Genomic DNA, 13574 nt, shown 5'->3' on the forward strand with positions numbered 1-13574 from the left:
GACGAACTGTCGAGTCTATGGTGAGATACGATGGTGACTCGCCGAGATCCCGAGAAACACGGGTTGGTTAGAATCGGTGAAAAGTTTCGTTGTTTGCAGCGAAGAGTGAGCCGTGAGACATCTGATCGCGTCCTAAGTCAGTCTACATTCTACATGAACTGGCTCGAAGCGGGCATTACGCCGCGCTTGTCATTTCTCATGCCGAAGACTAGGATTTTTTTTCTCTCCTCGTAGGCGATGTTCATTTCGGACCCGCTCCCTCGGTACTATATCAGATGAGGCAGATTGAGGAACTCATCCAACCACTCATTGACGATGTGGAGGCTGAGGTCCGTTCGAAGAGATCAAGACTCAGCGAAAGAAGCGCTCTCGGAGAAAGAGAGACATCGGCTGAGATACCGAGAGCTGTTCCTTTCTTCTCCAGATGGGAACCCTGCCCGAGACGGCCATTTGAGGGGAATGCTTAGGGACTCTCCCGAACTAGACGGAAACACTGGGATCCTATTTCCAAAACGAGAGTCCTAAGGTCCTAACAGGCGGAAATAAAGATCGTTCCAATCACATCCATTTCGATTGCCTCTCGGGGTAGACGCCTATATTAGCGACAGGATGAGCGAGCGATGATCTTCTAAAGAGAGATGTCGATTCTCAGCGTTCGAGCTAAAACTCCTGACCTCTTTGCATCTCCCCGTCAAGTCACAGGCAATGTGGCTGAAGAACTTCCAAGCCGAGGGAGGTTTGGAATTTGAAAAGCTGGAAATTCCTCATTCGATGTCGTTCTTATTTGTTCGGTTTCCTATTGGGGCTCTGCCTGTGATGCCAATATGGGAATGGAATACAATCCTGTCGGAGCAGAGCCCTTGATCCATCCATGACAATGATTCTCGTGCCATCTCCTTTATTCAGGGAAACAGAACCGGTTCAGTATGTTATCGTCGCAAGCGGTTGGAGGAGGGCATGAGGATACTCCTCCCTGGGCAGGAATTCCTAGGGAAAAGAAGAATATAAGGACCGCGGTCGCGACGGGAACTCCTTACTTTCTCTGATAGCACCTCACCCCTTCTTGCAATCCGTGGGTCTGAAGTCGCCGCTGAAGCAGACGCCGACTTCAGTCAAGACCCACTGATCGATGCTTCCATGAAACTTGCAGCTCACTCTAGGTTCTTTTCCATGAACCTCGCTAATGGCAGCTGTGAAACGTCGGAGCTCGTATGTTTCAACATCACTCGGTGTTATTCGTCGTCGTGCGAGCCACTCTGGGGAATAGAGGAAAAGGATGCCAGGAAATGGAGATCGCGAAAAGCACGTTGTACATGTGCGGAGGGCGACCGTCCGTTGGTGAACGCACCAGACATTGGAACTCTAGCGGCAAGTTCAAGGGTCTTCCTGAAGTATTTCTCAATCGTATCCAAATCAGGGCTGGGGATTCGAAAATTGAGCACTCGCGCTACCGTGAGCGCTCAAGATGGGAGACGATCGACTCATGACTGCCTGGGCCTCACTCACTTCACGGCTAGGGAGCTCTGATGCTTGCTGAATTCGTACTCCCAGAAGTCGAGGTCTTCTCTCCCAGTAACCGACCTCCATCTTCGCGACAACTCAGTTTTCAAGCCAGCTGGCACCTCTCGTGAAACTAGAAAGTTCTCCATGATTCAGGCACGTGACTCACTGCAAGCCGTGCGCTTCGGAAGCATTCGATGAGAGGAATCCATGAGAGGAATCCTAGGGGAATTTCGAAGCCAATCGACGGACAGGGGAGCGATTCCGCTCATGATAATCATCATCAGCAAGCCGCGTATGTTAGGCGATTCATTTCTCGATTATTGTTACCGCAGCATCAGAGGAATGCGCAAAACAGAGGAATCGGGGATCAGATTCAAGGGAATCAATATCTTCGATCAACTTGACCGGAGACGAGAATCGGGCCAAGAGCCCCCGCGAGTAGCTTCCAAGAGGACTCACACTGATCTTTGAATTGCCAACTGCTCCCACCGAACCGGGAATCCCTCTGGTCGTGGTTCCAGAGACCATGTATATTCCACCTATTTGAAGATATATGCGGCAGAATAATGGGGAGGCGAGAGAGCGGGCATTAGGAGCGCCGCTCTCGTCGAGCTCTCGACAGGTTTCCTCATGAGGATTCGCTTCCGGAATTCTCCTAACTAACAGAAACGACGTCTGCCATCGAGATGCAGTCACTCACGTCAATCCCGGAATATCTTTGCATTGATTCAAACGGATGTTCCTTCCTCGCTCAACTCGGCCGTAACAGTATCCGGGGTAATAAGTCAATGAGAGAATCATATGTGGCCTTCTTCTGAGGAACGATTCGAAACTTCCAGAATGGTATCGTAGTCATATGCATACGTTACCTAAATGGGGATCTCCTATTGGGACGTATATCGAGACTCCCGTGACCCGTGACTCTTCTCATGGCCATCGGAGGGAGCAGTCGGTGACACAATCCTCGGGAGCTAGAGACTCGCAAACTCACCTGGAGTCCGGTGCGAATGCCATGAGGAGCAGCTGAGCACCTACGAATATAAGTGAACGGCCCCGGAAGGATCTCCATGCATTAGCATAACCTCGGCCGCGCAGCCGTCCGCTTTCGAAGATCACGAGGGTGAGGTAAAATCCCCACAATGAGGTACTCAGCCACTCGAAGAGACTCATCTCTTAGGGCGCCCTTGAACGGGGGAGGTTTGGGGAATCTCTTCCTTTGCAGTTCACTTATGACGAACGAGGGAACCCGGTCCCGGCTGCGAACCTGTGTCGGACCAGTTCGTCGTTTGCGCAGCATGACGAGTCAAAAAATGGTCTGAACCAGAGGAGGGCAGCCTCCTCGAGTCATCTTCTTTTCACGGAAATTTTCCCGGGCTGGCCAGAGCTCCAGAATGGCGGCGAACCCACACTTAGTGGTTCGCGGAGTTTCGCGGGGTCTACGACAGGTAGTCCGTGGGGCTGAACAGGTTCGTGACGGAGGCGTTCGCGGACCTCGTTGAACTTACCCCCTGTCTTTGACGCCCGAGCGCATGCACTCACATTAGCGCTGCTCCGAGAACCCTATGGATACGCATCCCCAGCACCCAGGGATGCTTCATTCATCTCACTCAGTCAGTCGATGGGTCGTAGCAAGCCCTACCTAAATTTCACTGATCATACGCAGGGCTGAAGATTTTTCGCTGACCGCCATTTTTCCAATGGAGGCCGCGAATTTCCGCGAAAAATCTCCAGCCCTAATCACTAATCATACGATCTAGAATCTAGAGGCTCCGTGTCCAGAATATAGCTTCTGCTCGTATACACACATACATGTACATACATACAGTAGCGACCAAAAGTATTTTTAAACATACATCCAGCGCTTCTTCGAGGAAACGGGTGTACGTAGGGAGCTGAAATTAATGTCTGAGATGCATCGCATCGAGGCCCATCCGGAACCTATGTGAGCACATTGATTCCACATACTGTGGGGGCGAAATTTTTTCTTAAACCATGTTTAATCACCATAGGGAAACACGTCGGCTAGCAGGAAGCGGTCTCTAACTTCGGCCCACGTGGAGGTACCGACCCACAAGATGGTGGCCGGGAGGTTAAAGTCAGGGCCGAACTCCGACATACTTTGAAGCTCGAACGGATACCTGCTCTCAAAGTTTATGATGGTGCCGGAATCGCGCTCGTCCGATGACGTCGCGTGGGGAGATTCAATTAATTCCTCATCCATACTTGCATCGGGAGCACCGGCTGCGATTAGCGATCCGCTATCACTCAGGACCGATGCACACTCGAAGAGTCTCACCATCGGCGGAGCTGACGCGTCAGTCGAAAACAATCTCCAAGATTAAGCATAGGTCCCCGATAAAGAAATGGCGCACGTCGAGATGAAATCATATCCAATTAAAATGAGATGGACGTGAAATTAAGGAGCGAATTTCTTTCCCGATTATATCGCCCTCAATACATTCATAGTGTGCTGAAAAAGCACTCCGCTGCCGAGTCTTGCTTCCCCGAGTGGAAGCTCGCCTGCGGGACTTCTTACCGAGTCAAAACAGATGTAACCTTGATGCCAGGAGTGCGAGATTACTGGATTGATGAGGGATTGAGGAGAAATCCTGATGCGAACGGGAGAAGGAGCTAGTCGAGCCGGATAGAAGAAGCCTAACGCCTTAAGCCGAGGATTGGCGTTCGTTTACCGAAAGCCATCGGTGAGCGACCACAGAGTCTTGCTCGAAGAACATCCTCAAAGTCGTCTTTGAGGCTGCATGATGTCTCGGAGCTGAGCTAAGGTCTCTCAGTTATAGATCTCGGAAAGCGTTCCCCGGGAACTATAATAACAGCGGCGGTCTCGTGTAGCTACCGAAAGTGATCGAGTTTCACGAAATGAAATCTCTGCTCGGGAGAGGGAGTTCCGTTGTATTCTGTTTCGCTGGAAATCGGCAGAGCCGGGAGAAATTCAAATAGTATGCAGAGGGTTCAACTTCTCCTCACCATTTATTATTGTGAGTCTCACCACCTTTTGTCGCTGGCGACGGAATCGTTCATTGGGAGGCATTCGACAATCATCCCAACGTTCCGTCTCGCTAAACACGATTCGTCCGAATGTTAAATAATTCCACCGATTCTCTCTTTTGGGTTTGTCTGTGCAATGGGAAGCTTGCGGTGCCTCATCCTCGACCCTGCCCGATTGTCTGATTGAAGGCTTAACCAGAGATCAGAGGAATTCAGACGAGCCCGAGAGATCGGCTTAAGCAGCCGGTTGATGCATATTACAAGATGCGTTGGATGTCAAATCCGATCCAATGACTTCACTCCAATAATTGCGTATATTCTTGATATCTGACGTGTCGGCGCCGTCGGCAAACCATAAGGCGATCCTCGCTCTTCCTCGAATCATTAGGTATATGCCGGTGACCGCGCTCCATTCGCTCTCTTTGGCGCGGAACCAGGCCATGACGCTGCGGTACCACGCTATGTCGACTTGAGGTTTTTTCAAATCGACGGTCCATCGGCCTCCTCGAATTTGGAGTGGATCTTCCCACATTGGCACGATGTGTGATCTGAAGATGCACAAGTCACCCCTAGGTTGTCCGGGACTCGAGGGTAATCCAAAGGCATTCAATTCTTCCAGAATCTCGATCGCTGTCCCCGTGGCTATTTCGAGCAGACTGTCGGACCACGGGCCAGTATTCTGTTTAAGATTGTACCACAGAGTGTACGTTTGTGCGGGATGTACGTGATTGATTGAGCTCCGCTCAGCCTCTTCGGGAGCCTCAGACGAGCTCTTCATGAGAATGCCCATCTGGAAGGTGCAGGGAACCTAAATTTTCAGAAGCTCTCGATCTGAGCGAGTTGCTCCGGCTTCGAGCATTGAGAACACCTTCATTAAAAGTTTCTGCCATCACACGACTCAGCTCCGAGACTCGGTATTTCCCCCCTCCCTCCTTCAAAGCCTCCTTTTCACCTCCCATACAAAGATTCTAATGTCTGTCGTCTTAATGAGTGATGAGATGAAAAGCTTCCCAATGCTGTCCGCCGGTGGATTTTCCAAATTGCAGGGACGAAGAAGGAGAGAGAATGAAAGCCCCCGGCTTTGGGGAGGAAATTGAATGGGCGAATGATTCTCACTTGACCAACCGGAGACGGAGCGGGGCTATCTCGAATCTAATGAACGAGAACAATTCCCTCACCTTTAAGGGAACTTTCTTTGATATCTCACAGAAACGGCACTCGGAGACGACGTTCGAGAAAGTGGGCAGTCTCGTGAATCCCACACAGGGCTTCAAATTCCATTCGGATTTCCTCCTCACCCAGCCAGCCGGAAATGAACTTCCAGCCAGGCAGCGGGAAGGTCGGTCCCCTCGGGCAAGTCGCGCCGCATAGGGTGAAGAGCTTTTCTCGGAAAGATGTCGTTCGACAATCCATGATTTCAGCTTTTTAGTGGGCGCACCGCACCAGAAAACACAGCTCACGGACGCAAGACTATTTCGTTTTCTTTCGTGAGCGAGACAACATAGGGCGACGAAAGGATCGAGTTTCGCAGCGGCTCATGCGAACTGACTCGACGCTCGGAGATACTGGCTCCAAGACTTAGTATAGGAATAACATCACTCAAACGACAGCGTTGGGCTGCCGAACTCTCGATTTCTACCCTATTCCCTATTAGATCGCCGATATCGACCTGACACAAATCTGCTGCAGCTGATGATCATAATGATTTCTGCTGATATAAATTTTTCTCCGAAGAGCTCCGCCACAACGAGCTGGAGTGAGAAGGGTTCTCGCTGCGGGAGGGCTTGATCATTGTATGAGCCGGATGTTGATGTCGACTCTGATTCCGGCTCTTATCTGAGGACAATCAGCGCCTCGCAAGCCTGCAATGGTGTTCGATATCACATAGGAACCGTTTGGATTCCGGTGCATTGTTGGACTCTCGTCTCCTGAAGTAGCTAGAAGGATAATGATTATACATATGGAATAGACTCTAATGTACGTGTACACATATTTTATTCAGACTTTGCTCGCTCGTCCCATTGTGTTCGCTACGGTACGCTTATCGATTGTGATAGCTTCATTTATTCTGCTAGCAAGCGATAGAAGTCCCAAAACGACTATCGACGTATTGAGTTCATGTTCTGCGTGCTGGGGCGTGGTGCTACCAGGGTTTGGACTGCTGCCGCTGCTAACGCTGCCGTTAACCACGGGCAGATCCTCTCCTAGGGCTTGGGCCCAGAATTCCATCCACCTTCGTCGGCTTTACGACAAAGTCAGAGGAGGGCAATACTTCTGTATGTACACCTCATACACTCCGCGCGTTGTGGTTTAGAAAATAGTTGCGGTGATGCAACGGCGGACGAGACGGGTTGTCGAAGGGGAAGTTTCCAGTCGTTCCCGCGGATTTTCTTTCGATCCCGCTGCTGCTGCCGTTGTTCTCCTTGCCACACAGACACGAAAAATAAAAGCACTGAATTTGCACTGGTTTGTAGGTAGGTCGCTTTGTTAGTGGGTTGGTCGGTGTTTCAAGGCACTCGGGGAGGCCAGCCCTGGCTTGTATTATTCTACCTCCGGGCTTCACGGGAAATACGGGACAGTAATACACTGACGAATTCGACTGGCTCATTATCCTATCGTAGGGGGGAAGAGGGGACCGACGGATTTCAGAGTGATTCCGCGGTTAGATTCCGGGCTTCAGTATCGTTCCGAGCGATTCAGACTGCTGTGTGTCTCAATATCCGTAGCTTATCCTAGAATATGGCATTGTTGACGACCTCAAGCTTGCGAGACGAGTTGTTTGCTTTGTGGATAGTCGTCGATCGGCACTGACGACGAAGAATATTCCCCAGTTCCCGATCCCGGTGAGTGCTCTCGAAGACTGCTGAAGAACGGTATACGGCACGGCGAATCACCGAAATCTCGAGCAGAGCTGCGAGCATGTATCGAGAAATTCGTAACGGTTGAAGTCTTTGAAGCTCGACCGTCGGCACTCACACGGATGATTTCTAACCTTCATTTCTCGACTTCGAATAATGCGCTTGCACGGCTTTTCATATTTCATAGCTTTTTTTTGTTGTTTTTTTCCTCTGTTTCTTTCCCTCGGTATCCTTCGAAAGAACTGCGGAAGGGACGGTCCTTCTCAGATTTTTCTGACCTCGGCAGAATTCTCATTCGAACCCATCGTCTCTCCATCTTGAGTGGTGCAGCGAATAATTGCAATGGTGCAATCGAACGAGATCGGATAGATCGGCTGTATGACCGGGTGGATTCGAATTTTCGCTCACATAAATTAGTGAGACCCGATGCTTAGAGGGATCGTTTTTCGGACTTGGGTGCCTCACGCTCGCGGACTCTGAGCGGTGGAGTCGAAAGACGGAGTACAGAGGTTCCCAGAACCACAAATGAGTGAAATATGCCAATTAGGTCGTTTCAGTGCAATACGCAGATAGGTTACGGATATTGTGTTGTTTTTACAATGTAAAACACGGCAGAAAGATTGCTTAGAACAGTGGCCCGGACCGGCCGTTTGGGCGAAGGCCCTCCACTGGCGACACGGATCCGTTGCTGGAGCAGTCTGATGAGCCGCCACGGATCTGGAAACGGCAACGCGTTTAGTACTACAGATGATGGGTTTGAACGCTTCGGAGGAGACTCATCCCAGCAGCCTCTTGAAAGCGGACACACTCATCAGTCATTTATGTGATAAGGCCCCGGAAAGATACATGAATTCATCGATCTCTCCACGGTCATTCGACGATAGAGACCCTAGTACCTAATTGAAGTTCCTATCCGGTCCGAATATCCGGCAAGAGAAATTATTGCTGGGTCTCTACAGATAGGTCGATTCCCCGACTTCCGTTCCAGGAACGCGGGGAGTCAATGAATCAGCTAGTTACCTGACGAGTTGGGGATCCTACGGTGTACACGTCTCCTGTGATGGGGTTGCGAGAAACTGGAATAGAGGGAGGTCTGAATATTGCATGGAAATCAGGTCAGATCTGTCAGACCGTCGCAATCATGTGGGGAGGGAACACAAATTTGAATACCGGGAGACTGGCTCTGTGCCCCGAGTTCGGCTACTCACTATACTTCTTGTTCACGGCGACCGGAGTTGTGGGCGCTGAGCGCTGGCCGTCGAATACGGAGGACTTCATGCGATCTACGACGCGTCGTGGAGTCGAGAATTCCTCAGAGCCGAACAGACGTTCTTGAGAAGAAGTCGACATCTTCCTGCGGGGAGTCGAGGCTCCAGAAGAAACCGATGCTCTATCGATTTCATCCCCGTAGCCGAAGATAGACGAGGCCTGACCCTGCGGCGGGAGCAACAACGGTCACAAACCTACCGACTGAATTTCATGACACCATCATTAGAATACTATCGATGATATCCGTCAGTAATGAGTAATGACAAACCTTGGATCGACGAGGGGAAGCGGTGAGAGGAGTGGACGGAGTCGACGGGGTCCTCACGCCGAAAATGTCGCTGTCTTCACCACCAGGAGGCTTGAGAACCCTGGAAAAATCAATTCCGATCAGAGATTGAATGATTCTGCATTTGGCGACGACCTTCATATTCTCAGCATCACAAGACCTCGGCCCACCCGCCGAGCAACAAGTCTATGAGGCTGGTAAGTGAAGCGTCGGCGATTTCTTTTTCGCGAAGCGCTCGCTTAATTCACTGAACAGAGCTAAGGCTTCTAATAGCTGATTAGGAGAGAGAAAAGTTTCGGCGCCCGAGAACCAAGCCAGACGCTCAGGTACTAAGCACGGCGCGCTCTTAAAACAGTCCAAGGTTGAAGAGGAGCATACGATACTATTCTAGAGAAGTCCCGAGCATGCGAATCTGAGCTTCGTTCCATCGAGGGCTTACACGAACGAAAAGTCTCGGAGGTGTAATCCCCCTCTATTCTCGATCATCACCCCCTCCCTCAACCGGCTGCCGTCCCGCTCGAATAACAAAATCCACCCCTCGGAGAATAACTGAGTAGCTGACTCACTCACCCGCCCGCTCCCTTCCCCGCATCCATCGTTTATGCTCAAAGATTAGAGGAAGGCACAAGTGGCTTTCTATTCCAACGATTAAACTCTCTGTCGGTGATGAAGCGACGTTCGAATCCTTCATTAATCGCGCGATACGAGCGGCCCATCCGAAGGACGCTTCAAAGTCTTCATTCACGCGAATTCAACACCGACCCGTCAACGATCCGCCGTCGTCTAGCGTCACCGGTGGCACACGTCCCTATCAGAATCCTTGCCTCAGAGTCACGGAGTGAGCATGAGGAATTTCTCATGAAATAAGGCCGACTTTTTTGATTCACGCCACTAAGTCATGGATCTGGTTAACGATCAGAGCTACTTCCCCCACAATGTTTCAGTGGGAGCGGATATTTTTTGCTCTGTGCTTCGTGATTGTATCGCGGGCCGGTCAGAGAGATGGTGACGCTAGTCAAAAATGCACCCAATGCCGACTCGGACTTCATCGACAACATGAACTCTGCGCGGCACTTTAGGTGGAGTTGGATTTCGTTCCGTCATTATCCTCACTCTCGTCATCATCATCAGCTGCTACATCGCCAGCTCTGTAATTATGGGTTGCTGCTGGGAATGAGATACGAGTGTTCTCCTCACGCAGTACCGTACCGATGTTTATCATCTTGTGGTTGTTTCGGACGGGATACGATCCTACCGAAATGACTTGATGGTCGTATCTTGACGTATTAATCGAAGCACCGCGATAAAAACTATGAGAACGTAAGACGTGTATCGTAACGAAAATTATCCTCCCCTCGTAGGTCGTCTTCAGTCGTCCGCATGATTCTGACTGCTGTTGCCTTACCGGGTGATCCTCAGAGAGATTTTCTTCTGGTCAGAATATATCGTACCATTATCGGATCATCTGCGTCGTGCTTGGAAAGAGCTTCCTCTCCCGAAGCATCCGTCTAGCGAGCCTGCGTCATGCGACCGTAGCCGCTTGCGAGACGGAAGGATGCAGAGGTCGAGTTTCGAGAACTTCCGAACCCGAAACTTTGATGCCTGAGCAAATGTCCAAGAGATTCCTATCTTCAGCTCGTTGACCATGCACTCGTGATCAACATAGTTAAGCTGAGCCACCGACCAGCTCGTGATAAACGAGCTTATTTGGCACAAATGATTTGGATCGAGCGAGTACCTACCCTATCGAATTAAGATCTTTCGATTGGTACGACCAAGTGCTGAGCCGACGCTCGGAACCCAACTCGTCATCTGGGTCGTGGGCAGGCATTTTTGCATTCCCAGCTCCAGCATCGAGCGATTCATCGATCCGGTTCGAGCTCGCTCGCAGTCGCGAGGCTCATTCGAGCGTGGAATTCTCTCCCCATTCATCTCCATGGAGCCCACCGCAAACGGGTCGAGCTGGACTCCGGTGGAGACATGGCGAGAAACATATCAAATGATATCGCTGAGAGACCATGAGCGGGTCAGTTTCGGCCGTATAGAAACGAGCAGCCGACGAGAGAGCAGGGTTTGGGAGAGAGACCCGAAAGAGGAGAGAGGAAGAGAGACTTCGTGCACAGTCACCCAACGGAGCTCGACCCGGTCACTCCCCAACCAACAAGCTCGTTTCGATAACTAACACGACCTGCGTGACCTGCCCAGGTGAACATATATGCTTCTCAGGTTGCTGAGAGCGGGAGCGCTAGCGCTCGATGGACCCTGATTCCAAATCGTGTTTTGTCAAAAATATTTTTCAGAGAGCCACGGAGTCTCCGTTGATCTTCTCTGCTCGCCATCTCTCGCGAAACGTCGATCAGGCATGTTTCCGATGGGGGATGGGAGTCTTTATAATAGACTCTGATCAGAGGTCGTGATGGGGTCGCGTTTGACAACGCCGGATAATATTATTGACTCTCTCATTTTTTGAATGATATTCGAGTCGTGCTTCGAATGATTGTTTCGACTGCCTCAACCTCCAACGTGATCTCTATCCGAGTGCGCAGCGCTTTCCCGGACAGCTGCTCCTCCCCAAGCTAAGCCGTGAGGCTATTCTGATTTATTGAAAGTGAAATCAATTTTCAGCAGAGGAGTCTTCTCGTCACTTCTGACCGGATCTCGTGATTCACGATCTCCGTCGATTATCAGAAAGTCGGCGGAACTTTCCGGCATAATCAAATACATAGACGCATGTCAACACAGACGGAGGGAGGCTCGTTACAGCTCTGATCGATTCGGGTCGTGCATGAGTTTCTTCGGCGTAAAATTAGGCGCTTCCTCCGCGAATCTGATTAATGCGAAGAAAATTCGTGAGGTGAATGTGTCATGTTCCTAATAGATGGTTGAAATATGTCGTGAAAAGCATGATCAAGCATCCCATGAGTCCGACGGGAATGCAGGAACCGTGACTCGGACCAGGAGGAGTCGCCGGGAGGCTTAAGTGAGCTTGACACTGGGCAGTCTCGAGAAACATGTCCATCTTCATTCGAACCCGTTCCCTCCGTTAGCCGACGAGACGAGCTCGCCGTACAACCTCTCGGGTGAGTGATAATCCGACGCATTTCATTCGCTCGAATGTTTCCGTTGAGCTCGCCGGTGGGAGGTCACAGGATTCGCGATTGAGGCAATAACAGTTCGTAACTGGTCAAAAAGTAAAAACTTTCGGTGGAAAACGAAAGAAGAGAACGGTTGAAAAAATAGGAACGATAGACGACGGAGAAGAAAACGGCCAGAGATGAGCACGGCATCCGAGCAGGGCGCCGACCTGGGTGACTGGTGAAGTTTTTTAGAGAAGCTCTGGCGGCACCGTGGCTCCGGCAATCGAGCTGCTGTCGGTGGATCTTCGTCAGCAAAGCGCTGCTCTTCGGCAATGCGAAGATTTTCTAACCTGACTTGAAGTCGTAAAGCCGTTAGAAACGTCTTCGCTGTCTAGTAGTGGCCTACTACAAAGAGCCCTACTCATTGACTCTCTCTCTTCTGATCTCTTCCCCTCGATGTGCTGTGATAGTAATGGCCGAGCTGGCGGCGGTCTGTCTTAACGATTTACGCAGAAGATCCGATTTCACTCTGTTCGAACATGCTTCGAAATCATTTGGTCGATAAGGATTATGCGGCGCCGAGTCTTCGACGGGCTCCACTTTCGTGGTCGACATGGGTACGTTCGTTATTATTATTATTTCCTACCCTGCAGGGTGGGAAGGGATTCCTTGCTTGACGTAGTGAATGTACAAATAAATATGAAACAGTCTGCGTTCTCAAACTCGGAACCGGCTGAGGGGACCGACGCGCCGTAGACAGGAGCAGAAGATCGAACGAAGAAGATACTTCTCCCGTCAGAAGTTGGAGCGGGGATATTCTTTGACGATTCCGGATTTGGAGCAGAGTGACTTCCGCGTCCCAGATCACTGCCGATCGCCGTCAGTTTTTTCACTATCCGACGTACGTGAGATTTCTTTGGCGTTTCGAATACAAATCGAATGGACACATCGAACGTCAGAATCGCCGCGAGAGAAGTGAGCAGGTCAGACAGATAGAAAGAGGAAACGAAAAGTTATAGGAAAAATAAAAATCGGATTGATCCACTCGGTTTTTTGGGAACCACAGCTCGACGGAAGCAAAGTCCGTCATCACGGGCTTCTGCGCGACAGTCAGGTCTCAATATTCCGAGGGGGATAGCTCCCGGAATCCATTTGACTCATTCGCTTCGTTTCACGCGTTTCCGTCGCTTTCTATTCGAAACGAATCACGATCTTCGAGGAGCTGACCGAGGGTTCGACCGCCGGCGCCGCCGTATTCACCGGATGGAATTGTCCAGTAATCTCCCTCTTATCGTTCTCATCGACACCCGCTCCGTGACTTCAGAGAGAGATCGATCGATTCCAAAGTCACATGTGGAAAGCAAATTCTCTCATCTTCGGTCTTCCGGGACAGGGAACAATCTACTTCTGGAGGGAAACTCATCGTGACGAATAAATGAAGTTTCCGGACGCGAGCGAGCGACAAGAGGGCGAATCGACTCGCAAGAGATCTCTCCGTTTCTGTTGACAGTTGGGTGCGTATGTTCACACAACCATGGCCATTTGTGCGCACAATTACCGGATCGTTCCGGAGAC

The 13574-nt window shown here is 50.6% G+C and overlaps 2 protein-coding genes across 2 annotated transcripts in view; both read right to left on the minus strand.

Moving 5' to 3' along the window:
- Positions 1-4744: 4744 nt before the first annotated feature.
- On the minus strand, positions 4745-5299 carry LOC100906300 (eukaryotic translation initiation factor 4E-1). Its single transcript, XM_003741481.2, has one exon. It carries the CDS (start codon positions 5297-5299, stop codon positions 4745-4747), a length of 555 nt encoding a protein of 184 aa, XP_003741529.2.
- Positions 5300-7596: 2297 nt separating this feature from the next.
- Positions 7597-13574, minus strand: part of Jupiter (microtubule-associated protein Jupiter) — a 36573-nt gene continuing 30595 nt past the window's right edge. Inside the window, exons 2-5 of the mRNA XM_003741483.2 lie at positions 8905-9004; positions 8576-8801; positions 8388-8443; positions 7597-8084 (exon numbers count right to left, since the gene is read on the minus strand). Coding sequence (XP_003741531.1) covers positions 7992-8084; positions 8388-8443; positions 8576-8801; positions 8905-9004 — 475 coding nt within the window. The 3' untranslated portion in view covers positions 7597-7991. The remainder of the gene's footprint in view (positions 8085-8387; positions 8444-8575; positions 8802-8904; positions 9005-13574) is intronic.

The sequence above is a fragment of the Galendromus occidentalis genome, unplaced genomic scaffold (genome assembly GCF_000255335.2).
Source record: "Galendromus occidentalis unplaced genomic scaffold, Mocc_1.1 scf7180000077183, whole genome shotgun sequence".
NCBI lineage: Eukaryota > Metazoa > Arthropoda > Arachnida > Mesostigmata > Phytoseiidae > Galendromus > Galendromus occidentalis.

Bases quoted from the DNA above. Each gene is read 5' to 3' on its own strand.
- LOC100906300 (XM_003741481.2), bottom strand. From the start codon at position 5,299: ATGGGCATTCTCATGAAGAGCTCGTCTGAGGCTCCCGAAGAGGCTGAG.